We start from the raw sequence: 27,963 nt of genomic DNA, 5'->3' as shown, positions 1-27,963 counted from the left end.
CTAACACAGAATTTTTATAAAGTATATAAAAAAAATAAGGCTTTGAAGTTCAAGAGAGGAGAAAATCAAGACACGAAGTTGTCACTGCTCAAGAGACGCTCGTGAGAGTGGAAATGGTATTGATTATTCCATTTTTTCTTTTGCTACCCGGTAAGACTCTGATACCCTCTGAAGCAAATGGCTTGCTCAACTCCCTGTTGGATGTCATTTCCAGCCTCAGCTCCATCCTTGCCAGAGCCCAGCATGCCCTTGAACACCTCTCTGAATTTCTTCACACATTTAAAATCAACGCCTTGCTAGACATGCCAGACTTCCAACAGGTGTGTTTGATCCTCACATAATGGGAAATGTTGTAGTTTGTTTTCTTTGTGTTTGTTTCTTTTTCCTTTTTTTCTCTTCCAGCCTGTAATTTTTTTTCCAGCCTGTAATTTTATAGGACCATAGCGTATATGGACAAGGACACTTTTTAATGGCTCTGGAGCTAATAGCACGATAGTAGGGTGTGGCATTACCCTAAAATTGAGAAGTGCTATTGATTGGCATGACCACCAATGAGGAAGCTGACATGGTTCAGGCTTTGTCTATGAAGTAAAAATCTTCTAAGTCAATTATTAGCATAGATGAGATTTCAAGGGCCTATTTAACTTAATTCTGAGAGCAAATTGCTTTCAAGAACCTTAGAACATTTATTTACATATAAATAATTGGCTTACAAATTACAGATCATTTTCTCCTAATGCAAACATAGACTTGAATTAGGTTAGTGGTTTGATATTAATTTTTGCTTGAATTCCATCTGCCTGGAATGAAATCAACCAGGGTAAGCAGAGTTGGAGGTACAGGAGGGGCCAGATAATGATGTACCCAGAAACCTTGCCAACAGTATGTCCATGTACTCATCAGTTGATGGCTAGTTTGGGAAGCTGTCAAGAATCAGTATTAATTTAGTAGTGTGAACACATGCTAAGACTATAAGTTTATTTGAAATTGTGATATTATTTGATGGATTAATTTATTAATGGACAAACAAGGAGGTGTGTGAATGTGAGAACTTATGACTGTGTGTGAATGTGTGTGTGTGAATCTGAGTATATATGTGAATGTCTGAGTATAAGTGTAAATGTATGTGAGTGTGTGTGAATCTGAGTGTGAGAGAATGCATGCATGCATGAATGTGTGTGAATGTGAGTGTGTTTGAGTGTATGTGATTTTGAGTGTGCATGCATGAACGTGTTTGTGTGAATGTGAGTATTTTAGTGTATGTAAATGTATGTGAATTTAAATGTGAATGTGTGAGTATGCAAATGTGTGAGTGTGAGCATGTATTTGTGTGAATGTGAGTGTTTGAGTGTGTATAAATGTATGTGAATGTGTTTGTGAATGCATGAATGTAAGTGTGAATGTGTGAGTATTGAATGTGGGTGTGAGTGTGTTTGAGTGTGTCTTGAATGTGTCTGAATGTGTGTGAGTGTGTATGAAAGTGTGTGTGTGTGTGTGTGTGTGTGTGTGTGTGTGATTTTCTTCTTCTACAAAATACATTTACCAGAAAAAAAAAATCACTGTAGTGATTTCAGTGGTTTCCCAAGAACAGATCAGATTTAAGCAGAGTCGATTCTTTCACTTGTATATACTGTCAAAGACAGAACTACGCTTCCAGAAGTCTGAAAAAACAGTTTAAAATCACTTGTAATTGCTTTCCTTATGCTCAGGTGTCACAGAAAGACCAAACCAGAAGTTCATCTTTTGCCTCTTTCCAGTCTGTGATGAAGCTTCTCTGTAAGGACCAGCAGTCTTTCCTCAGCAACTCCAACATGTTTGTTAATTTACCCAGAGTTGACGAACTCTTGGAGGATGACAAAGAGAAGTTCAACATTCCCCATGACTCAAGTAAGACAAGAGCCACGTGTGCTTATGTAGGCTGGCTTGGACGGTAATAACTGGGCCTGCTTGGTAAAAGTGTTCTTTCTGGGCTGACCTCTGGGGCACATGCTGGCCCTGAGTTTTCTCCTTCATTTTCACCCATCACTGAGTGCCGGCATGGCAGTTCCCTGTAGACTTTCCCAGGGTCCATGGTCACAGGCCAATCCTGTATCTCCAAGAAACTGAGTCTAAAATATCTGACCCACCTGAAACCCTAGTCTCTTTGGTACCCTAGGATAAGCAATGTTGATGACAGCATTAGGGATCATTTGGCAGTAAGCCAGTGTATCCCATAGCTGACGAATAATTTGTATAGCCCTCAAATGTTTGGGCAATTTGATAGTGAAGACATATATTAGGGTTATTTAATTTTAATAATTTTATTTCTTCTTTCTTTAATATTCCTTTCTCTTAGTTTTTCATTTGGGAATTTGAACTGGTTATCTCTCTTTCGTCCATATACACTCTAATTCATCCATCCATCCATCCATCCATCCATCCATCCATCCATCCATCCATCCATGCATCCACCCATCCATCATCTCATCCATTCATCTCCCCAGTCAGTTGATTAACACTGAGGACCAATCTTTGTTGATCCTTTTCTGCATTTTTTTTTCTAAATGGTTGTCACAGAAACCATTAGACAGCACCACCAGCTTTATTTTCTAGAGGTCATGTCAGAAGCTCAGAGATTACTAAATTACTTACCCAAGTTTGCTCAGCTCACAATCACAGATGATTCTTGGGATCAAGTTTCTTGTACTATGCATACTACAATTACTCCTAAGATAAGAACTATTTCCATCTTAATTAAGCTTATAATTTAAAGAGCAAGTTGTTAAACAAAGAATAGCCTCTCTAATCAATGCTTCAAGGATTAGCATGTAGGTATATGGTTAACTTATATTTTAGAGGGGTATTTTTTCTTATCAATTTCATTATATTTGTGATAAAAGGATTTTTTTCTGTTCATGAGATTTTGGAAAGATGAAATTAACACAATGATCAAAATAGTACTTCTCATACCCATGTGAATCATGGCAAGATAACATTTCCCTGTCAAGGTTCACTTTTTGGGTACAAGAACTGGTTATACTCATGTAATTATAATTATTTATAAATGTTATACTTAATTACTAATCATTACAGTGATGAATTACCTATGGATTTAGACAACTTACATAGACTTGTTATTGAAATCAATTAGCTTCACAATAAGAGTCACCATCAGGAATTGTTTGAGTCAACATCATAAAATTTAATGTACTAAAAGTATTGTGATAGTCTTGTATGGAATATCAGAGAATCCAGGAGCAACTTGTCAAGGTGACTGCATTTAAAAAAGGTCTTTCTATTCTGAATATTGTGATTATTGAAGTAAGATTTTTTTCTTGATTAAAACCATGTTAAAAAATAATCCCCAATCTCACTGTAAAGTGTCTGTGTCATCTCTATGACAGACAACATCTGGAAGGTGATATCTTGATGTTCTAGGGGACAGGGACTGCTAAGTCAGGAATGTGAAAATATTGCTGGCTTACTCCAGTTCAGAGTTATGTCATGAAAATATATCCGAGTCATTTCATTGAGAATTAAAACATAGGTAGATGTGTATGTCAGTTCCAACATTAAGTGGATATTTTGTATCAACCTAGATCACCTAATACTTGCCTCCCTCTTTTATTGTGACAGCACCATTTTGTCTGAAGCTTTATCAGGAAATTCTACAGTCTCCAAATGGTGCACTGGTATGGTCTTTCCTAAAACCTGTATTACATGGAAAAATACTGTATACACCAAGCTCTCCAGCGATCAATGAGGTCATTCAAAAGGTAAGATTCTTATAGGCCATACAACACACTGTATCAGGAAGGAATCTTTACACATATAATGAATTTTTAAATGTGTTGCGTTGCATACCATTTTCTTATGTTGATTCCAGTTCATTCTGTCCCAACATTACCCTGTCACTCTTGCTAACTGTGGAGTTGCTGAACGCTTTGCTTAGAGGATGCTCGGAAGGGTTACTTCGAATCATGAATGCAGTGAACTCACTTTAATATCAAAATTTGAGGACAATTACAAATAGGACAGTTTCAGGTCAGGTAAGGGGACACAGTTCCAGAACAAAATATTGGTAATAGATTTAATCCATCTTACTTGATGCATCTGATACTGAAGAGAGAGTCCAGGGGTGCAGATGCAAAGTGACCTCCTAAATTATTTTGGTGGTGATGTTTTTCAAATAGACCATGAGGTTTTATGTGACTCAGTGGAGTGTAAGGTGAGATGAAAAGGCCACAAGAATCCCCGAGGAGTTCCTGTATTGTGTAGTTTTGCTCACTTACCTTTTAATATATTGCTTAGCTTCTCTCATATCTAGTTACTAGAAGACCTCCTATGAATATTTGCATTAAAAATTGTGTTCTCCTGGGGACTTTATCTTGTTCCTTTTTAAACTGTGGTGCTGTATTTTCCTGGGGGGGGGTCTTTTCTTGTCTCCAGGTGGGTTGTCAGCCTGCAGGCCCCTTGAAAGTCACTTTTCCAAGGACACAGGAACAATTTGATCTTACTCTCCAATACAGAAAATCCTGCTCCATGAATGACAAACTCCAAGCTTCAAATACTAGTAGTAACTTAAAAGTGCTGTGTGGTCATAGGATCAGTGAGTTATTTTTGTTTCAGTGCACTTTCAAGAGAAGTAGGTTTTGTCCTCTTGTGAGTGCTGTGGCACATCACAGCAAGTCTCCCGGGCACCTGGCACGTAGCCCTGTGACTGCCCAGCCCTCAGTATGCCCTTGGTTGTGTTTATAAACTTGTGGTTTTAACTTTTAAATGTCCTTTGGGAGGGATGTTTGCCAAAAGCCTAAGTTGCTACAAAGGAATGCTAGCTGTCTAGAGACTTGATCATGTCCTCTGGGAGTTGGTTTGTCTATCTGAAGCTCTGTGCTGGGCTGTCATTCCAGTATCACACTTGGAAGAGATGCTCACACCAACACTAGAGCCAAGCCAATGCCAGGTGACGTCCTCTGTGTATGAAACTTACTAAGGTCTCCTTGAGTAGTTTAGAAATTTTAGAGAAAATGTCTCTATCTCAGCTCTATTAAAAAAGAGGCTATGGATTTTTATAGTGCTATATGTTAATGCCATTCTTAACATATTTATATCATATTACCTATGGTGTTGTGTTTTTCAATGATGCATCCTCTTCAGAAGTGTGGAAGAGAAGGCAAACTGCTGAGGAAATGAATGTGAAATGCAGCCAGTGATGCAGAGGCCCAGACCCCTGGACATAGGGTTGTGGAGGGGACACACCTGACATCAATGTTCTGAGAATAAGGGTTTCAGAAGAACCAGGCAAGATCTCAATGGTTCTTGCTTGGCTCCTGGTTGGTTTTTAGAGGTAGTAATAAAAGTGGATGTCTGCTCTGCTTGTTTACATGACTGCAGACTGTACTCTGTCTTGTTCGGTCTAGTTAATGTCACTGGAGACCGTGCACTGTCTTACATTTGCACTCATAAAGCTGACTTAATGCCATTGTCCCTTGGATGAATTATTCTTGCAGTCAACCATGGGCATTTAGTTTTATGAAAATTGGTTCTGGTATTTAAACACACAGATGTATGTCTCACACAGAAGAGAGATACTTACTGCAATGCCGTCTATGCTGCTCGAGTGATCAGAGCTGTAAATGGAAGCCATTCTTCCCATCACTGTATTTCAGCCAGTGATGGATCATGCAATTGGTGGTGGTCTTCTACGGTTATAATGGAGCTGAAAAATTCCTATTGCCCTTTGGCGACATAGCTGTCATCAAGCCATTGCACAATGCATTACTCATGTGTTTGTGATGATGCTGGTGCATTGTATAAAACAGAGCACAGAGAATTATGTACAGTGTACTATACTTGATACTGATAAACAATTATTTTAGAGTGTCTTCTACTTGTGGAAATGCTTTACTGTAAAACAGTAGGCCATGTTCTGGCTGCAGCAGTCCCACACACCTTGCGCTAGCTATGTCTTTTGATTGATCTGTATCATTTAGTTCATATCAGTGCATTCTAAGCTATATGCACAGCATGTCTGAGGATGACAGTGTTCAGAGTGGATCCTGGCCACTGATGAACACCTGTGGGGTGCTGCTTAGTCTTAGTTATTTCTTATTTCCTATTAGGCAGGAACATAGGAAAATATAACTTTTATAGGAAAAAAATATTAATGCAAATGGGTAATTTTCTATTGTTCAACTCATGAGTCTGAGGTTGACACCAAGAATCATAATGTCTTAGCCAGGAAATATGTGCCTATTAGGAAAGGTTTAAGCACTCATTTGCCAAACTATGTGTGGCCCCAGGCTCACTGTTTAAGAGGACTCTTTCCCACCATCTGAAAAATGAGACCTAGATGCCCAGCACATGTATCACTCAAATCCTTTGACCAAGTCAGGACAGGGCACAGTCACATTTCCCCATGTCTTCAGCAGAACTGTCAGGGTGCAAAGGGGGAAAGTGGGAACCTGTGCATAATTAGTAGATTGCACTGAAATATGATGGTTTTTGTTTCAAGGCCAGCTGGAGGAGGAGGAGGCAGTGCTGCTCAGACTGATTTCTTAATTAAAATGTTTCCCTAGAATTGAGCCAAGTGTTCTCTTCTCTTTGGTCACAAAAGACCTCCTGGGCCAGAGAACCAAAAACGTCTTTTTCATTCTGACAGTCATTTACTCTGAGGTCACAGAAGCAGATAGTAGATCTGCCTATTTCTGTGGGCCTGCTGGTCTGTGACTGAGCAGATTTCTGCAGACCAAGGACAGCTTGTAGCAGAGAACAAGGGGGCTGATGGGTGATGGCCCATTTCCAGCTCTCCTTGCAGCCCAGGAACTTTCTATATTAGGATCTGTGCTGGGAACATGAGCCAAAGAATGAAAACCATATGGATCCCTGACTACTGGACCCATCTGGTGACTGTGGTCACTTTATGACTATAATGCAGAGCCCTACCTTATGAAAGACTTCAAAGGATCAGTGTCCTACATCAACCTACCCCATCTGATTCCTGTGGCTTTGCACCCTTGTCACCTTCTAAAATGATTAAAGTGAGTTAAAAACTTTATCTTCTAAGTATACTTTAGTGGTCTTGACGTAGTGAATTTTGTTACCTTTTCTTCTCAGTTATTACCATTTTCTGAGCACAGTGTCAATTTTGTTATTATCCAGGGTAATAGAAAGAGATGAAGAGGGTACAAAAGCAGGCCAAGTTTAATATGGATTATTACTACTATAAAATCATAGGCATAAGAGGGGATTGGTCAGTGAGAAAAGGGAACACTGGAGAATGCAGTAATGGCAAACACTCGGAGAAGCACCTATCCTTAGGGTGGGCTGGAACAGAACACACCTTTGTGGAAGTAGCCCCTCTTGTTCGACTTGAGTTCCAAACTGCATTGGAGGGAGCACAGCTGGATGGCAGAAAAATCCAGTGAGGTGCCTGAGCATCCGCACTCTGAAATAACAGAAGTATGCAAGTTTAACTAACACCGTGCCAATGGCCAAAGGAGAAAGATTACAGTGTCCATCCTCATCACTGAGAAAGCGAGCAATAGAGTAAATTGAGAGTCATCAAGATGCTAACTTGGCCTAGTGCCTAAGGCATGACACTTTGCGTAGCCTTGGTGCTGGGGGTAGGGGCTTGGGCCTGCATCAATTGAATGGTCCAGGCTCTGCTGAGGTACCATGGGAGGCCTTGACTTGGAGGAGGTGGGAGTAGGGGGGGGGTGGGGGGGAAGGCAGGGGATGGGAAGAGGAAGGAGGAGAATCTGTGGTTGGTATGTAAAATGAATAGAAAATTTCTTAATAATAAAAAAAAAAAGATGCTAACTTGATGACTGGCACAGTCAGTTATAAGTTGCTTCTTTAAAGAAATGAGACTCTTGAGTTCCTATAATGCTCATCGGTACAAATTTGAACAGAAATGGAAGAAGAGATGAAGGTTTAACCATCTCTCCTTCCAAGAGCCCTCACTGGCAGGGACCCTTGTCTGGGCCTCAGGTCTACAACTGGGACCAGCAGTTGTGATTTTCAGTTCCAAGATGAAGAAGCTGAGTTTTAGGGTTAACTTTGTCAAGGTCTCTCATCAGGGAGTAGAGGCGGCACTCCAACTCAGCTCTGTTTGATTTAATGGTCAGTGTTTTATCCAATACTTGTCTGCTACGTTTCAATGTTTTCTTTTTTTTTTTTCCTTTTATTTTATTTTACAATACCATTCAGTTCTACATATCAGCCACGGATTCGCTTGTTCTCCCCTTTCTTGGCCCCTCGCCTTCCCCCAGCCCATCCCCCATTTCCACCTCTTCCAGGGCAAAGCCTCCTCGAGGACTGAGATCATCCTGGTAGACTCAGTCCAGGCAGGTCCAGTCCTCTCCTCCCAGACCGAGCCAAGTGTCCCTGCATAAGCCCCAGGTTTCAAACAGCCAACTCATGCAATGAGCACAGGACCCGGTCCCACCCACTGCCTAGATGCCTCCCAAACAGATCAAGCCAATCAACTGTCTCACCTATTCAGAGGGCCTGATCCAGTTGGGGGCCCCTCAGCCTTTGGTTCATTCATATGCAAATGCATTTCAGTTTCTGCTTTCAGTGTAACTGGTGATAGGGTGGAGAGCAGTCCAAGAGACAGCCGATGAGGATGTGGTTTCCTGTGCACAGATTAGCTTCAAGCTTTGGAGTTGGGATATCAGTCTGTGATGGGGAGAAGCTGATCTTCCATCTCATCTTCCTACCAATCGTATGAGAATGAGAGAGAATGGCAAATGGAGCGTGTTATAGTTCTCATACTTATGGAATTCTAGCATGAATCATTTTATTGTCTCAGATGTAAAATTACGGTTCACTGAGTACTTATTTTTAAAAGATTTGAGCATGAGGATGGATACTCCCAAATGCTTTCTTGCCTATGTCTCACAAAAACCAAGCAAAATTTGGCTCATTTTATTAATTCAAAATAGTAAAGGTTAGGGAGGTCTACATTTCCAAGAGTACTGGCTATTAAATGAAAATCCATGACTCAAAGTGAAGTTTGAGGTCTGCCCTCCTAGGGTTCTTTCTATTGACCATATCTTTGATGCTAGGCATCAAACAGTAAGGATCCTGTACATGCAATCTACACTTCACCAGTTGGAGTATTGGTTATTTAAGGATATAGACTGCATTTTGTATAGGTTTGTGTAACATTAGATGTGACCTTCCACTTATCCTTAGAACCCTAGCTGTCTTTAGAAACATATCACTTGGAGGAAGAGGATGAATTACATAGGTTAAAGGTAAACAGAGGTCATTGCTGTTCTTAACATTTAGTAGTTATGAAGCTCAGCAAATAAATGATGAGTAGATATGAAATGCTTGGCTTGGATCCTTATGAAAGTTGGAATATGTCAGAGAGCAGACATTACTCAGGACTGGGTAGATCCAGCAGGTACTGCAGGGACTGTTCACATGTTCAGAACAGTGTTTGAAGGAAACTTATGAGATTCCTAGGCAGGTTGAGGTTGTCCCCCTGGGAGCCCTGTGGAGGGAATGAAATTCATAGGAATCTGGTTTCTGCTTGTGGGCATCTCACCAGTGATTTGAAAGCAAGTCTTAAATGGTTCAGCCTGGAGCTGGGTTTCATTCAGGTGGGTGAAAATGTCCAACATGGAGTCATTTATTGAAACTCAGCAGTGTTGCTCAGGGTAAAAGTAATTGCATTTTATGAATAGACTTGTTGGACACGAACCCCTGTAAAGCATCTGGTCTCAAAGGAAGCCTGAAGGTCTAAAGATGTGATTATTCTGTGAGACTAGAAAATACACAAGCCATTTGAGATGATTTGACAGTGCTCCTTTGTAGATCTTAGATGTATGTGGACGTCCATCATTTTACCTTTAGATCCAACTCTGCTAGTCAATGTTCATGGCTATAAAATGGGAGCATAAAACCAACTAATCAACAGCTGTGCAAACCACTGTGAGAGATGGATTTACTGTTCTGTCCACTATACAAATAAGCCACCTCCATCAGATAGAGGATTGGCTCAATATTTTTTTACCAGTTAGTAGCTGAACCAGGACTCAAACTCATGACTTTGGAATCAACAACCTTCTCAGAGTTATCTGGTCATCTGGTCCCCATTGAAGAAAGCATGTCAAGTCATACCCTCTGTCTGGGAAGGTCAAAGTCCAGGCCTGTTTTGTTGGTGGGACTACTGACTTTCCTCCTGTCAGGGACCCCGCAAGCCTCACAGCCTGCAGGGAATTGGCCCATGAGAAGGGAAGAATGAAACTTGGTTCAACACTGTTTTTGTAGGCACTGGGTCAAAACTTGCAGAGTTTCATCCTATGGTTTATTTTCCTTATACATTTAAGCACAGTAAAATTTTGGAAAAAGGTTTCCATGCTGTGAATGTCACTCTGTATGCTGCAAATGTGTTGCTCTGATTTGGTTGATAAATATAATGCTGATTGGCTAGTAGCCAGGTGGGAAGTATAGTATAGGTGGGACAGGCAGAGAGGGGAATTCTGGGAACAGGAAGGCTGAGTCAGGAGACGTTGCCAGCCACCACCATGAGAAGCAAGATGTAAAGATACTGATAGGCCATGAGCCACATGGCAAGGTATAGATTTCTAGAAATGGGTTAATTTAAGATGTAAGATCTAGCTAGCAAGAAGCCTGAGGCATTAGGCTATACAGTTTGTAATTAATATAAACCTCTGTGTGTTTATTTTGGTCTGAGCAGCTGTGAGCCTGGGCAGGACTGGAGAAACCTTCAGCTACATTTTCATGTGACAATTATCACAACAAAGCTTTAGGCATAGCTACCTAGAAACTACCTAGCAAAGTAGCACAATACTTGTGACTTTTACAATAAAAATGAGTTCTATTGGCTGATAAACAGAGCTCAGGGCAAGGCCTAAGAAGGAAGGATCTGTAATAAGTATAGGGATAGATTCTATTGGCAGAGGATGCAAAGTACATGGGACCACTTTCATAAGATGGGTTCTATTCACTGAGAGACTAAGTGCAATATAAGGGCCTAAAAATGCCCAGGATACTGGGGGATTCAGGAAAGCTGGCTATATAGAATAGCAAAAAGATCACCAGGTTATCAGGCAACATTTATTCCAACCTTCTGGGCAACCAGGCGTCAGTCATCTCCTTCTATTGAAGAAAATAGGCCTGCATGATTGACAATCATGGTTACTCCAATGCTTTATTTAAGCTGAGCCTCCTACATCTTTCTACTATAGACCCTTCCAGATCTGTTCCATCAGTTGTTTATGTGTCCACCTGTCTATCTTTTCCTCCATCCATGTAGGCATGTGGCCATCTGTCTAACATGGATAAGATATTGGCTTTTGCTAGTAGGGAGTGGGCTGAGTAGAATCTTGGGGATGCTCCTTTTTTGGTAGTGAAGGGAGAAAGCTACTTTCATTTACTATGGATAGCTCCAGTTTTATATTATTAAAATTCCTATCTCCTTGGAATGGTAAGAGAAGCTGACCGAGGAGGAGACATAAGTAGGAAAATATTAGCTATAGCAAATAAAAATTTAAGCTCACAGTTGATATATTATGCTATGACCCAGTCACCTTGTAATTTCCCATCTATATTAAAAGAATAAATACAAAAGAAAATAGGCTGCCATGTCAACTCAACTGAAGCAGTAGACTTATTTCATTCCCTTGCAGGGAGCTCTCACCTGCCTTTCCCTTTCTATTCTTCTTCTCTCTCTCCCTCCTCCCTTTCCTCCCCACTCTCCCTCTCTCCTTCTGTTATAGTCCTCTGTCAGTAGGACTTTGGGCTTCTGAATCTTTCTAAACATCAGCCTTTGTCTTTGAGCTCACTGTGTGTTTACATGTACTGTCAGGAGTAACAAGAGAGTCCCATGCCCCTTTACTGAATTCCCCAGATCCTGACACTGCTGGGATTCACTATTTTCCCAAGTTCTCCCAGTTTCCCTTCTACGTGTGTGTTTCTACCTATGAGTACTTAGTTTGGGGAGTCATCACTGTGTAAGTTCATGTAGCTACCTCAGGTCAGAAATATAGTGAGCCCATCACTGCAGGGTCTCTGGTATTGTCCTTTTATACCTATCCATATCGTGTCCAACCTACTCTTCTCCAAGCCCTTAGACTGAAGACCCCTGATCTGTATTGCATTTTGTTACTTCTAAATTGTTAAAGAGATACAATAATGTAGTATGTAAGTGCCAGGGATTGACTTATTTTTATTTAGCACAATTCCCTAAAATTTTATGTGTAGTAATTCACTCTTTTTATTACTAATATTCCCTGGTAACATATGGGCCACAGCCTTCTGTTGGTGCTGTTCTTTGTTTCCTTTAAACACTGTTGATTAACTTCTTGAGTGACAGCTAAATTATTTCTTGTGTTTGGCTGTCATGTTTTTTTGTTGTTGTTGTTTCTTTTTTCTTGCATTCCCATAGCTTATTTAACCTTTTGTAGAATTTTCTGTCTTAAAAACATTGATTTTAGGGTTGTATTCTTGGAAAAGAATCTATTTATCCTGTTTTTTGGGTGTACTGCTTTGTACAGTGTCCTCAGTGGTGGTTATGTGAGTTATAACTTACATCCAGGGCACACTACACTAGTATTGATATTGTACCACTCTGAGTCCTGTTGGAAGCTCATTTCTGCTTAGGACATCCTACCCTCCAATATTTATTCTCTGTATTATGACTGTAAGAGTGTACATAAAATTTGTAACACGCTGTTATTTCACTTGGGTTAATGGATGCTACATCTTAGCATGTGATTTTTCTTTCTTTCTCCTCCCCCCCCCCCCAATTTTTTTTTTTTCAAGACAGGGTTTCTCTGTGTAGCTTTGGTGCCTTTCCTGGATCTCACTCTGTAGACCAGGCTGGCCTCGAATTCACAGAGATCTGCCCGCCTCTGCCTCCCGAGTGCTGGGATTAAAGGCGTGCGCCGCCGCCGCCGCCGCCGCCGCCGCCGCCGCCGCCGCCGCCGCCGCCCCTGCCGCCGCCGCCGCCGCCACCACCTGGCTAGCAGCACTTTTTTATCCTTAGTATACTGCCTTTTTATCCTCATGGTCCCAGGCTCACTAGAAGCTGTGGCTTCCTGCCATTCTGCCTCACAAGAGAGGGTCAGACTACAGATTGACATCCTGGAGAAAGGTTGAAGTTTAATTTTAAGCACAGTTGCTGTGGAACACAGAATTTTTCTTCATTGTTGAACTGAAAAAAATCATGTCCAGCCATCACAAATATGGGGCCATACTGGAGCGTGGGCAACCTACCGGTGTCTATGATCCCAAAGAAGAATGACTATTTCTCCTCTAGACATCACCAACTGCCAATGCTTCCTAAGTCAGTGGTGGGGCCTTATGAACACCTCACTCATCTTTGATAGAGTTTTGGCTGACTCAATCTTACACAGACAACTGCTCTGCTAAGCTGCCTGCTGCTGCTCTGAATTCGTGTGTGCAACAGCTCTGTTCTGTCCAGTAGACAGCACTTCAGAGCACTCCTTCCCATCCTCCAGCTCTTACATCCTCCACTCTCTCTCCTAGGATATTTCCTGTGCCTTGGGGGAGGGCAGGGTATTGATATCATTCCATTTAGGGATGAGCACTCAGAGACATTCTCAGCACTTTTACCAGATATGACTTTATAGTAACTACCCTGAGGAGCTTCACTGACCAAGGCTGTGAGTACCTCAGATCTCTGTATAAACACGAACATTTAGAAGCCAATTTCATGGCATGGACATTTAGCAAAATAACAATAGTGCCTATCACCTTCATGTCCATGGGCTTTGGACCAGATTTACTGTAACCAGACATGAACTCCTTCCTGTGGAGTGGGCCTCAAATCTCATCAGAAATCATTTGGTTAACTCCATAATCGCAATGCCAGTATTGCAGCAGTGGGCAAATTTTGCCTGGCAGGTTGGGATTACAACATGCACATGGGGGTATTGATATATTTGATCCCCCAGCAGCCTGTATAGGAACTTTTGACATGGAAACCTAGCAGCAGGGTTGATGTTTCTTGTTAGAGATTGATTTCTCTATGTCCTGCAACCAAACTCACGTTTGTGCCAGGGTCTCACTGCACCTGGAGCTTATTGATTTGGCTACTCTGACTGACAAACATGCCCCAGTGATACTCGTGTCTCTGCTCCAAAAAGTGCTGGGATTTCAGGTGCATGTCCCCATACCCATCTGTTGACACGGGTTCTGGGGATCAAAACTCAGGTCCTTATGCTTGTGAGGCAAGGGTTTTTCTAACCAAGCATTTTTTCTGGTCACTGTTTTATTATTATTATATATCTATTTTTAACTCATAACATTTGAAGGCCATGCTCTTGGTGATAGGGGAATTGGTCACTGGTTTCAAATATTTACCATCAATACAACTAACATGTGTTTTGTGGATGAGGACTTCCTACAGCTTCTTTAACAAAGACTGTTAGGGTCCAGCCCTTCAATAACCTTTTCCCAGGGTCTGTGAAAAAAATCTACAACCAACTGATAATCTAATCTTAGACAATATCAAATTTATCTATGTACATGAAACTCTTTAGTCCATACACTTTATTCTTCTGAGTCAGTTCTCTCTCTACACAGCTTCTATTCTGCTCTCTTACTTAGCTCCTTTCTTACCTGATTTCTGTCTACATTTTTCTGCTATTCTCTCTTAATGGAATTTTCCCAAGGGCCTGCCCTGAGAAAATCCCTCCCCCCAGGGTCCTAGGGAAGACACTACATCTGGCGTGGGGTTATCGGAGGGAAAAGCATCTACATACAGCATGCTCTTTCATCCATTTACTTTATTTGTCTGTGTCAAAATTCTATCTAGACAGCTTTGGTTCCATCCTCACATTCAGCTCCTCTCTGTACCTACTTTTTCTATCTTTTCATAGTCCTAACTAAGCTCCTATGCTTTTGACCTCATCTTCATCCTCTGTTCCTTCATTCACCATCTTTCCTTCCTTGCTCCTTACCCCTGGCTCTGAGAAACTCTGCCTTCTTCTCTTCTCCCTGACCATGCAGCTCTGTCTACCACCTTCAGAAACTGCCTTGTCCTTTATCTCCTGGCCACTGGACTCTGCTATGCCCAACAATCCTGCCCCATCCTTCACTCCACCTGGATATGCAAAAACCTCCTTTGTTCTGAGTCAGTTGTTCTGAAATGCTGTTTTCCCTGTCTGGGGAAGGGCAGTCTGAGCTTCATTTACACAAGAACCAAAGCTATGCATCTATTGCCCACTTGTCTCCTAGGCCATGCAGGGGTATTACCTAGTGGATCAGCAGTAGGTCTGAGAAGCTAAACTGTTGGCCAAATGGCCTAGTAGTATATGGGTGCACAAGAATTTCATAGCAGATGACAACTGATATATATTAATAAGCTAAATAACACCAAACATTGCTTGATAAATGGCTTCCTCTTGAAGGATACTTTGGTTGGTTAAGATATAGCTTATTATATACAGCTGAATCTCTATAATATATTCTTGTAGCTCACTGTACTCGCTACATCTTATCTCAATTTTCCCATCTAGTTCTTCCTTATCTTGTTCTTCCTCATCTTCCACCTCATTCTTCTAGTTCTGCAATCTAGTCCTCTCCAAGTCTTTGAAGTTTACAGTTATATACCCATGCAGTAACAATGCTCTGGCTAAGGCAAGTTCACCAGGCTTGAATTCCCTCAGGGTCAGAAGGAGGGGTGATAAAATCTACACAAATAGCTATCATGACAACCCAAAAGGGAAGTGGCTAATGGGGAATGAATCAACTGAGGACTAAATTTGGTTAATATATCTAAGAAAGGGAATATATGTGCTCAAACTATATTCTTAGAAGTGGTTAGTTAAAATGTTAAGAGCCTATAATTCTCTAAGTCATGGGTGAAAATAAGACTTCCTTATTTTCCTCTGGCCTGAAATCTATCTTGGCTGTGCTGTTTTCTGGCAGGGTGGGGCAAGCACTCAGTAGTTAGGCAACCTGAGTCACAGCTTGACATACCTCATATGTAAAAGCCCTTTAGTTCTGAATAATTGTTGGAGGGAGATCTAGAACTAGAGATAACACTTAGAAGAAAGAAGGTTAAGCTTAATTAGCACATCCACCAGACCTTCTCAAACAGATAGTCTAGATGCTTAAGACTGTTCTTAGAATGTCTGGGAAGTATCTCAGATAAGAGACTTTTGTCCAGAGAAAGTCTTGGCCATATGTTACTAATAACAATGATTACAGAAAGGCCTGAAATTAGGGGTCTGCTTGTGTGACTGCTTTTAGCACAGTTGGGAGATGTTATCCAAATAATCTAATTGTAAAGGGGAAATTGTGTCCAATGAATGATCAAAGATACTGTTCTAGGAATGGAAGAGCTACAGTAGCACATGAGGAATTCTTAGCAGGAAATGGCTAATATTCAAAAGCCAGTATCACCAAGACTCCTTAAGCCTTGGCTTTATCCTTTGGAAAGGCTCATGGCTTCTTCTGGATACAGCTTTGCCACAGTCAGCTGAATTCCTACTTCATATTTCTGTGACCCGCAGTACTTCTTGATAATTTTTCATTTTAATTTTAACATGTATCTTATTAAAACATAAATCAAACATCATACATCAGTATGTGTTATAAGGAACTTTTTCATTTGATAGCTTTGCTAATGTTATTATATACAAATTTTTCTGAATTTTAAGATTATTTTATATTTATCAAGATGTCATTGTTAGTTTCAGTTATCAATTTGACATGACCCAGAGTCACCCAGAAAGAGGGAACCTCAGCTGAGAAGTTGCCTAGATCAGATTGGCCTATGGCCTTGTCTGTGGAACACTTTCTTGATTGCTGATTGATATAAGAGGGCCCTGCCCACTGTGGATGGTACCATTCCTATAGAGGTGGACCTGAACTGTTGTAAGAAACGTAACCTGAACAAACTAGAGAGAGCAAGACAGTAAGTGTTTGTCTGTGATCTCTACTCTAGTATCTGCCCAGGCTTCCCTCAAAGATGGACTGGAACTTGTAAGCCAAATAAACCTTTTTCTTCCCAAGTAGCTTTTGGTCATGGTGTTAATCACAGCAATAGAAAGCAAACTGTAATTCAATATTTATGATGCATTAAATGGTTTAGGTGAATACTAATAATTCAACAATATTAAATAACTGAGAATTGGGCTTCCCAGAGATTTACACACTGTTATTTATGCAGAGAAATCTCTCATTCTTCTGTTTGGTAAATCATTTATGTTTTACATTTGTCTTGACTAATCTCTTCATTCTTTTTTTTCCTTAGATATTCCATTTTATGTTCTTAAATATTTTAAAATTATTTATTTGTTGAAATTATAATCATATCATTTCCTACCTTCTGTTTCCTCCCTCCAACCCCTCTCATATACTGCCACACCCCACCTTGCTTTCTCTCAAATTAGAAAAGTTTTTAGTACACTATAAAGGCCAGTGAGCTGGGGAGAAGCAATAATATCACTGGACTTTCTTATTATTTTATTATTGTGTTAAATGTATGTTTAACTTTTACTATTCAGTTTAGCAACAAATATATATGGATCTGAACTTTGACTATACCCAGTACATTTTGATAACTAGTAGCATTCTAATTTCTTATGAAGTAATTCATGCAACACATTTTTAAAACTTAAGGAAATAGGATTAATGATAATGTTTTAAATTTCAAAATTATTTCCATGAATTTTTGATAAAAGTTATTAATACATATCTAAATAATTTGTTCTCTGAAATGGATTTGTAGTAAATCCTTAGGCTTTTGGAAGGTCAGGGTGTACATATGTAAGATAAGTTAGGATATCTTGATTTATTGAATCTGATTTTAATTTCTATCTACATCAGTGTATATTCACACACTCATATGGATTTATATGCATTTTCAGGTATTCCCTATGTCAAAGTTAACAGTTTTTATAATCCACTAAATTATTTGCATTCATAATATATTCACCCCCTTCATGCCTGTGCAGGTTTTTTTTTTTTTTTTTTTTTTTTTTTTTTTTTTTTTTAACAGCATGCTGAGCATTTGGTATGCACTCCATCTACTGCCAAAGTATCAATAGATTAATTTAGCTTAGTGCTTACAACACTCTCTGCCCATACTTTTCCTGAATTCTGAAATTAAGTGTTTAAGGCTTCCTCTATTAGCTGTAGTGAATGTTCTTTATTTCCCACGCTGCCAAGAGAGGTTCCCAGTGACCCTTGGGAGAAATGACAAACTCAAACTCTCCTTCCTTGTTACTTTTTTGATATTATGGAAAACCATTTTTAGTATTAGGTATAATTGTTGCAACTGTCATCATTTTAGATGCAACTTTACATTTATTTAAGTTATTTCCCTAGATATATTCTTTTTATCCTAAGAGAAAAAAGGTATGAACATTTTTATGAGTTTGTGACTGTGCATAATTTTACAACATCAAATCATTTTTGAAAAATTATGTATGAATGTACTCTGCCAGCAGCAATAAAGGAATAACATTTAGTCTCTACTAGTGTTGGAAAACAAACCTATAGCTCTTAGTTGAGGACATATTTCGGAGTAGGTGGAGATGTGTGCAAATGTATTTTGCTTAGTCAATAAGTAGGAAGACATTTGCTGTGCACACCAATGGGTCTAACCTTGGCGATACAGTAGTGAGTGTGAGACAGTGTACGATAGGAAGATCTGGAAGACGTGTCTGGGAGCCCCGGCTCCTTAGAGGGCATTGGACACTTTCACGCAAAGCTCTAATCCTGTGATGATCATATCACATATGTTTACTTCCTTGTTCTAGCTGATGGAGGACTGAAGCACTGTCTTGACACAACAATTAAAGACCTCTCTTCATGTGCTCCATATTGCAGGCTAATTATACATTTTACTTTGTGGATAAGATAAAAAATTTATCAGAAACACTTCTGAAGATGTCCAGCCTTTTCCAGGGAAGTGGAAATGGCAAAATGTTCAACCAGTTGCAGGTATGTAGTGACTAAGGGCTGTGAACCACCTGCTGTAGTCTGGCTGTGAGATATTGGGGTGTCTTTAGAAAAAATGCAACTAGTTTGAAGCATGCATGGGTTCCCCAGTTGACTGTCAGCAGATTGGATATATTTTAAAAAGTCTTTGTGAATTTTTAGTGTTTCCCCCATGCAAATTAGCAGTATGCAAAATTAATAATTTACTAAATACTGATAGTTTAAATTTTTTTTATTAAATTTAATGCTTTTAAAATACTTTAAATTCCTTTCATTTAGAAGTTTATTATTCTATCATTTCTTAGTTCTGTCTGGGTCACCCAAAACAGAAAGACAAAATAAAACCAAAATACTAGATAAAAACAGAAGGGACTAGCTGGGAATGAGGGGAGAAGCCAGAGTGGGGGGAGAATGAGAGAAGGTAAAATGGTATGAATAAAATAAAATTTATTATGTATGTATATGTTGATGTCATGATGAAACCACTATTATTTATAATAATATATGCAAATAAAAATAAAAGACTCTAATATTGACTAATTATGCTTTAAACTAGAGTGATTTCTTCAGAGCCCAAGAAGCAGTACTTGTAAAATGATAGCTCAGGCAGATCACCTAATAACTTTTGGGCATTTGTGAAGTCCTAATTTGAAAATCTGGTAGGATGAGAGAATTTGCCCACATTTTATTCATGTTTGGCCTACACATTACCCACTATACAAACATTTCACATCGTGGACTTAGGAGCCACAATGGGTAGGTATGATCCTACTCTCTCATGCTTTATATCAGCCATGTGATTGTGACTTAGTCACTGAACAGGTCACTGTCCCTTGGGCTTCTTCCTTGTGAACAAGGAAATGAGACTTTGCAAGTAAGTGAGCTGAGCTGTGGGCTTGGCTGGGATGAAAAGCTTCTGAGTAGTTCTAGGTTCTCCAAGAGCAGATAGCCTCTGTCCCTTGGGGATGTGGCTCTTGGTAGGTTGCTCATGCCCAGTGGGTGGCCATACACCCATGGGCACATGATATCACTAATTGGACTCAGGGAATTAATTATAACAAAAGTAATATAAAAGGATATGAAATTGGGAGAGAGGTGAGATGGGAGTACTAGGGGAAATTGGAGGAAGTGGTGGTGGATGGCTATGATTATTAGACAGTGTATTAATGTGTGAAACTTTCACAGAATAAGATATACTAGTTTGAAAAGAAAGAATTTCACTAGAAGAAACAGCTGCTAAAGTGAAAGAAGAGGAAGCTGAGACAGAGTAGAGGCAAGGACATGTGATGGCAGTGCACATCTGACAGAAAGGAAGGAGACATGTGAGGAGGCAAGGCTCCAGGCTCCAGTCAACCTCGCAGCTTCACGAACATGGCACCTTAGTGCTGTGATACTATTCTATTTGAATTTGTTTGTCCATGGCTTCCTTTGCTAACACAGATCCTATCAAGTGTTTTTGCAATGGACCTGACAGAAGATATTTTAGGTTTTATAAGGCACCTGTTGTAGCTACAAATACCAGCAGCCTGTCTTGTTATTACCAAGGCAACAGTGGACAGGATGCCACTAGAATGTGAAGAGGAGCCTGACGCCCCAAGAAGTCTGCAGTTAGCTGAGTACTATTCACCAAGAAGAAGGGTCAGAAATTAACAGCCTCACTGAGTGTTTTACCTTACTCAAGCTGGGTAGTCACAGGTTGCTATTCTAAGATTTGGGATTTTGTTGGTAGAAAGCTGTCCGTGTTTGTAGTGAAGTCCAAACTGGCTTCTGCCACTAGGTGGAGTCCTTACTGCTTTTGGATGGTGCCCCATCTGTTCGGTAGTTTATTTTCCTTCCAGTAAAAGGCAGTGGTAATTTCCCCCAGGGAATTCTGTGAGATTAAATGAACTAATGTGTAATAAAGTACCCTGCACACTGTCTGGCAAATAGCTAATGCCCAGTGAAGGAAGACAGACAAGATTTAAGAAAGAGCAAGGAACTAGACTTCATAATACAGTCTTGCCTCCATACACTTGACTAGATGAAAGCAATAAAGGACAAGGTAGGGGTGAGGAGGGAAGGAGTTAAGTGCATAAGCTATAGGGACAGATAACACGAGAAGGCCTAACTTGTTGCTGTTTGAGACTAAGGCATAGATAACTATCACTATCCACCAATGAACTAGAAAGTCCTTTTCTTACTTATTTAGGTATGTATGTGCATGTGTATACTTTCTCACCATGTGGATCCAGAGAATTAAACTCATGTCATCAGGCTTGGCAGCAAGAGCCATTAACTGCTGAACCATTTCTCCCTCTCAGAACTAGCAAATTTTTAATAACTCCCATGTCTTAATTCTGGCACGAGGACCCACTGCATCTATAGTTTTCCTGCTGATTATTGGGCATGGCAATGTGTTTTGAGCACACACGTGCCCATTGCAAAAGTCAAAATGCAGAATTTTATTAAATCAGATTGATTTTGGAGAACTTGCCACAGCAAAACCTTTGGCAGATGAGGCAACACTAAAACAATGAGAGAAGAGCAAGGCATAAGCTGCCTTTGAAGGCACTGCTTTGCACATCAGTCCCGAGAAAGTGTGTCTGGGAAAGGCTTAAGTCCTTCTGTGTAACTACTACTTCTCTTCAACACAACTGGCCTGCACAAATGTGATGTAGAGGAGAAATCATGGGAAAAAAAGGATAACCCCGTGGCTTCATTAGGAAAACTTGCCCATAATTTTCAGTATTAAAGCATCATTGCAATTATAATTTTTTATCATCATTATCTTTATTTTTCAAGGTTCAAGACTGTATCAAATGCTGACTCGTTATTTATTAGGATGTCTTGCCTTAGTTAGGGTTTCTACTGCTGTGATAAAATACCATGAACAAAGGGAACTTGAGAAAGAAAGGGTTATTTACTTACACTTTCCAATCATGGTTCTTCATGGAAGGAAGTCAAGGCAGGGATGTAAGGCAGGAACCTGGAAACAGGAACTGAAACAAAAGTCATAGAGGAATATTGCTTACTGGCTTGCTCCTCATGGCTTGCTCAGACTGCTTTTTTATACAGCCCAGGATCACCAGCTCAGGGGTAGCACTGCACACAGTGAGCCGGGCCCTCTCACATCGGCCATTGATAAAGAAAATGTCACAAAGACTTGCTAACAGGCCAATTGAATGTGGACATTTTCTCAACTGAGGCTCCCTCTTCTCACATTACTCTAGCTTGTGTCAAGTTGACAGAAAACTAACCAGAACATGTCTTCAAACTTCTTTTAAGTGGATCCATTTTGTGTTTCTTTTTCCTGTGTCATAAAACTTTGCGTAAGTTTAGTAAGTAGTATTGATTAAGAAGGTATGATGCAATCATCTCTGTTATGCTTTCTTGCTTTCCTTTAGGATGCCCTGAGAAACAAGTTTATAAGAAACTTTGTGGTGAGCCAGTCACACATTGACGTGGACAAGCTCACTGAAGATCTGCACACATATGGTAAGGATGCTGATGGTTTGTGTGGCATCCATCTGTCCCCGACTGCTTGGATCCTGACCCGTTGGCCATGATGTTGTTGGTGACATTACCAAATTTACCTTTACTCTCCCAATTTCTGTTTCACTGTCTGTAACATGAAGGGCTGGAAGTAGATAGGCCGCAAAATTTTTTTTCACCGGAAGTTCTCTGGTTAGGGCAGGAAGGCTAGAGAAAGGAAAGCTTTTCATTAGGTAAGACACATTTATTGAAAAGTAACTGGCAGATGTGCCATTTGAAAAAGTGGTAAGGATAGGTTGCATATCTCTTAAAATGCTTGGGACACAAGAGTTTCAGATTTGAGATACTTTGTATACCCTTAAAGGAATAGTTTAGGGATGGGACCCAAATCTCCTTACAAAATTCTTGTAGCTGCTACATACCAGCCTGAAGATATTTTTTTAATTAGCTAAAATTATAATTATTTATTTATTTTACATCTCGGCACAGTTTCCCCTCCCCCTCTCTTCCTATTCCCTCTCTCCACCTACACTCTGCCCCTACCTCCCAACCCACTCCCCCTCTGTTTCTGTTCAGAAAGGGGCAGGCCTCCCATGGGTGTCAACATAGCATGGCATATCAAGTTGAGGTGGGACTAAGCTCCTGCCCTTGTATTAAGGCTGAGTAAGGCAACCCAGTATGAGGAATAGGTTCCCAAAATCCAGCCAAAGCATCAGGGACAGGCTCTGCTTCCACTGCTAGGAGTCCCTCAAGTAGACCAAGCTACACAACTATCACACATATGTAGAGTGCCTAGGTTGGTCCTGTGATTTTATAGAGTAATTTTCAGTATGAAAACCAAGCTTCATGATCTGAGATTTTCTGCTTGTGGTTTCATTTAGACTGGTCTACTTTACTTGGTGATTTTTTTTCCATAATGGTTTTCTTTAGCTAGGTTTCATCTCTCATGAATTTATTTATTATTGTTGTATTTTCCATTTATATCTTTTTGCATTCTACCTTTTTAATTGAAAGTCTATTTTCAACGAAATTGCACATAATTATGTTTTAATTTCCTGCTATTAGCTATGCAGTTTGTCTTTTGTTGGTCTTGATTTTTTCTCTTTGATTTTGGGTAGTCTGCCTTACTTCTAGTATTAAGTTATTTTCATTGACGATCAGGTATTTAATAGTGAGAGGTTGTAAAAAGGAATTTGCATCCCCAGATGGAGTTATCTCCAGCAGGTCATTCATTTCCTTGATTTTGGTGGAGAGCTGTGGTGGGGCCACATTCTCTTAATCCCATTAGGGCCTGCTCTTCAATTTCTTTCTGCTCTTGAGGAGAAGCCTCACTATGGTAGGGAAGAGTCTGAATTGAAAAATGAGTGTTTACTAGAGTCCATATCTTTGGAAGCTAGTGAAGTCTATGCCCCATGGGACCTCTGGACAAGTAGCCTCTTAGTTCTTTAAAATTTTTTTTTTTTTAGATTTAAAAGTTGTGTGTATGAGTGTTTTGCCTGTGTGTATGTATGTTCACCACATGTACACCTATTGCTTGAGTTCAGAAGAGGGCATATGATGTTTTCTGATGGTTGTGAGCCACCATGCTGGTGCTAGGGACTGAACCCAGGTCTTCTGCATGAGCAGCCAGTGTGCCTAACCATTAAGCCATCTCTCCTGCTGTAAATTTCTTAGTTCTTAGTGATACGTAACAGTAGGATGCCCGAGTGTCCATTTTGTCCAAGCTCTCAGACCTTCAAGTCTTTTCTGTATTGCTTGTTTGAAGCCATAGTAAAGATTTCTATTCTTAATGTTTATTTATTTAGTGTGTGTGTGTATACCATGTGTGGAGGTGCCCACACCCATGCTTACGTGCATAGCCTGGAGAAAGCCGTTTGATACCCTTCATTGCTGCTCTCTGCCTTATTCCCTGGAGACAGGGTCTCTCACTGAACCTGGGGGCTGGCTGCTCTTTGGCTAGGCTGACCTAGCCCCGCTTGCCTCCACTTCATGTGGGCCCACCCCCAACAATGGGGTGACAGGTTTGTATGGACACATCCAGCTTTTTGAAATAGGTGTTGGAGACCTAAACTCAGGTCCTCACACTTGCAGTGCACCTGAGCCGTCTTCCCGGCACTTGTTTCTAAAAAGTCTTTCCTGCCTTCCAATTGTCCTTACCAGGAACATTTCTTTTTTGATAACAGGAATTCCCTCTGTGGTCCTTTATACTTGAGGATTATTATTCTATAATTAAGGGAAGCTTCTTGTCTTCTTTTTCTGCAACATTTTTACCTCCATTTACAAAGCAATGTCATTTTACCTTTAGAGTTAAAAAAAAAATTATCAGTTTGCTTGTTGTGACAAAATCCCTGATGTAAACAGCCTAGTGCAGGAAGGCTTTATTTGGCTCAGAGTTTCCATGGTGTCAGCCCATCATGACATCATGGGGGTGTGTGTGGCACAACAATTTAAATCATCACAGCAAGAAGTAGGAGAAATGTCATGTAGGAAAAGGTCAGGGCAAAGGACATGCCTTGGTTACCTACTTCCTGTAAAGACCCCTCCTCCTAGTTTTCACCTTTGCTCAATAGAGCCATCCTATTATGAATCTACCAAAAATTCATCTACTGATTAGGTAAGAGCCTTCATGAAAATCAATTTTATTGTTTTCCCATTTGATGCATCAGCATTACAGAGACTATATATATCATACATAGTTTATATATAGTTATAAAATATTTATAGGTTTTTATAAACACACACACATATAGTTTGCTATTGATAAACACTCAGTTAATTTTGTGTATGAACAAAACTGGACTCTTTTGAGATATTTTTCAATGAAACTCATTAATTTTTTGCTCATTTGTGGGAGACCCACTGTATAAATAACAAGCACTGGAGAGGGAAGTTAATTTGTTCTAATTTCTTTGCTGTCCCCAGGACAGATGCTGGACAAGATGTTTAACCATGTGGGGGCTGGACACTTCCAGTTCTTGGGTGGTATCGTGGCCAATCTCTCTTCCTGTGTGCTGTTGGACCGATTCCAGGCAGTGGAGGCTGTGGACACCCTGGAGACCAAGGCGCATGAACTCATGCAGCAGAACAGTTTCTTGGCCAGTAAGTACTTGGCAGAAAAATGTGCTCACCAAGGCACCAGCTCCAATAGGTGGTCATTTTGTCCTATCTCCCTAAGCGCATCTTAAGTTGATTCAGGAAGAAGTCTTTTCTAGATAAACCATGAAATGGAGCAGAGGTATATGAGCTGAGCTAGTAAAAAGATGTTCTCCATGCTGTAATGACAGGCAGCTGTTCACAATCCCTAGGGCACTGCTATTCTTGTTTTTACTGTTTTGACTTCATTTTATGGTGGAATCTCACATGAGAAGCAGTGTACTCAAACTCTCTCTATCACTTTTATTTTTATCACAATATCTCGATGGTCTGAAGTAGGAAAGAATAACCACAATGGCCAGTAAGATTCTGTTATCAATTGTACATTTATTTAGTGTAAGCGTGATGTTATTTTTGAGCAAACACTGGATTATTTTGTTGTTCGGTGCGAGTGATTTAAGCCAGGACCATGTGAAAGCTCAATACATACCCTACTGCTAGAACATATCTCCAACTCCATAGAGTTCATTGAGGGATAAGATGAGTTTGCTAGGGACATGACAATATTGTAACAAAATACTACCAAGTTCAGCTTGAAGGACCTAACTGAAACTTGTTGCATTATAGTTCTATAGACTAGAAGTCTAAAATCAAGGTGCCCATTGGTTTCCTCTGATGGCTGTTAGGGAAGGGTCTTTTGTGGGCATGTATTGGCTAATGGATACATGTCTCCTTTTGAAATTTCTTTATATAATCTATTCATGTATCTGTCCAATTGGCCCTTTTCATAAGGATACGATCATGTGGAATTAAGCCTACTCTGAAAGCATCATTTTAACATTTAACATTTAACATTCCATCTTCATGGGTGGGGAGATGGATGGCTCAGTGGAAAAGACATGCTTTTGTTGTGCAACTTGAGGACCTAAGTTCAAATCCACAGCAACCATTGCTAAAAAAACAAAAAACAAAACAAAACAGCTGTGGCTGTATATGTAAGACTGAACCTCATTGTTATGGCTGCAAGGACAGAATCGCTGGGATTTTGTGAGAGACCCTGTCTCAAGGGAATAGGAGAGTGGTGGTGGAAAAAGACACCTGATGTCTTCCTTTGACATCCACATGCATGCACATGCATTCACACACATGTGTGTTAAATGCACACACTGACACAAAACACGTGCATTACCCCCCCCCCCATGCTCTCTCCTAAGGTGATCGATCACATTCTGACCTCTAGGAGTTTGCATTTTGAGGGAACACAATTTCTCTTATAATAATATTTCTACATTAAATACAGAGAATCTATGTAACAGAGAATAACATCTTACATTTAAGCTACAAGTGATAAGTACCTGAAGATAGAGATTCTGTGCACCAGCTGGACTCATGGCCTCAGGGAGATAATACTTGGTTATCTGATCAGCTTTGAGTAATTTTTCAAGTCTATTCAAAATGTGAAATGAATAAAGTCTTTGTGTTGGTGATACCACAATATGGTTTTTTTTTTTTTTTTTTTTTTTTTTTTTTTTTAAATTGGAAAGGTACCTTGGACTGTGAACTACAGGGTCTTGTTTCAATTGCCTATAGAACAGAGTATCTTATTTGATTGCCCTCCTGAGGTTGCATTCACCTACTGCTTGAGTGTGAGGCTGTGTGGAATCTCAGGCCCTGCCCATTATCCTGCCCATCCTGTATGTGGCATCTATGAGTTAAAGGACACTTCCTTTTCTTTCCTGCTACCAGGTGTCATATTCAACAGTTCCTTGGGACACAGACGCATCAGATCAGCACATCACAAATTGCCACCCCATGTCACATATACAATCCGGACCAACGTCTTGTACAGCATGAGGACAGACATGATAAAAAATCCTTCCTGGAAGTTTCATCCTCAGAGTCTACCAGCTGACGGGTTCAAATATAACTACATTTTTGTCCCACTGCAAGACATAATTGAGAGAGCCATCATTGCAGTACAGACTGGGCAGGAAGCCCTGGAGCCAACGACACAGGCGCAGGCAGCTCCCTACCCATGCCACACCAGTGACTTGTGAGTAGCTGTGATCAGCCAACCTTTTCTCCAGTGTCTGCTACCAAAGAGGAATTCTGCACTTAGAAAACAAAATAAAGAAAAAAATCTTTGAGTTTCTGTACTGCCGTTTCAAAGTACAATTTTAAAATGTCCATTCCTGCTTTTAATTTCTCAAGATTTCCTTTTTTTAAAAAAAACAAACACTTGAATTATTTAGGCAGAATGCAATGATTAAGTTATACTCAATCCTCTGTTTGAACTGATTCTACTCACAGAATGAAAGTCTTTGAGCAGAAAATTCCAGAAAGTTCCCCAAGCAAAACATGAATTAGTTTTGTGCCCTGAGCTATACTGAATCCATGTGAGTGGAGTGATATGTAGGCATTGCATTAGGTACAGCAAGTAATGTAGGGATGAAGTGTGTGCGTGTG

General features: G+C 40.2%; 1 protein-coding gene across 1 annotated transcript in view; it reads left to right on the top strand.

Annotated features, from left to right (window-relative positions):
- The window catches only part of Abca13 (ATP binding cassette subfamily A member 13), a 436,683-nt gene that overhangs the window by 127,076 nt on the left and 281,644 nt on the right, over window positions 1–27,963 (top strand). The window contains exons 25-31 of the mRNA XM_028891010.2: window positions 156–320; window positions 1,710–1,887; window positions 3,616–3,755; window positions 18,823–18,936; window positions 22,317–22,407; window positions 25,327–25,503; window positions 27,244–27,550. Of these exons, the coding sequence (XP_028746843.1) occupies window positions 156–320; window positions 1,710–1,887; window positions 3,616–3,755; window positions 18,823–18,936; window positions 22,317–22,407; window positions 25,327–25,503; window positions 27,244–27,550 (1,172 nt within the window). The remainder of the gene's footprint in view (window positions 1–155; window positions 321–1,709; window positions 1,888–3,615; window positions 3,756–18,822; window positions 18,937–22,316; window positions 22,408–25,326; window positions 25,504–27,243; window positions 27,551–27,963) is intronic.

The sequence above is a fragment of the Peromyscus leucopus genome, chromosome 10 (genome assembly GCF_004664715.2).
Source record: "Peromyscus leucopus breed LL Stock chromosome 10, UCI_PerLeu_2.1, whole genome shotgun sequence".
In the NCBI taxonomy this organism is placed as follows: Eukaryota; Metazoa; Chordata; class Mammalia; order Rodentia; family Cricetidae; genus Peromyscus; species Peromyscus leucopus.
This window is presented reverse-complemented; position numbering and strand designations above follow the sequence as displayed.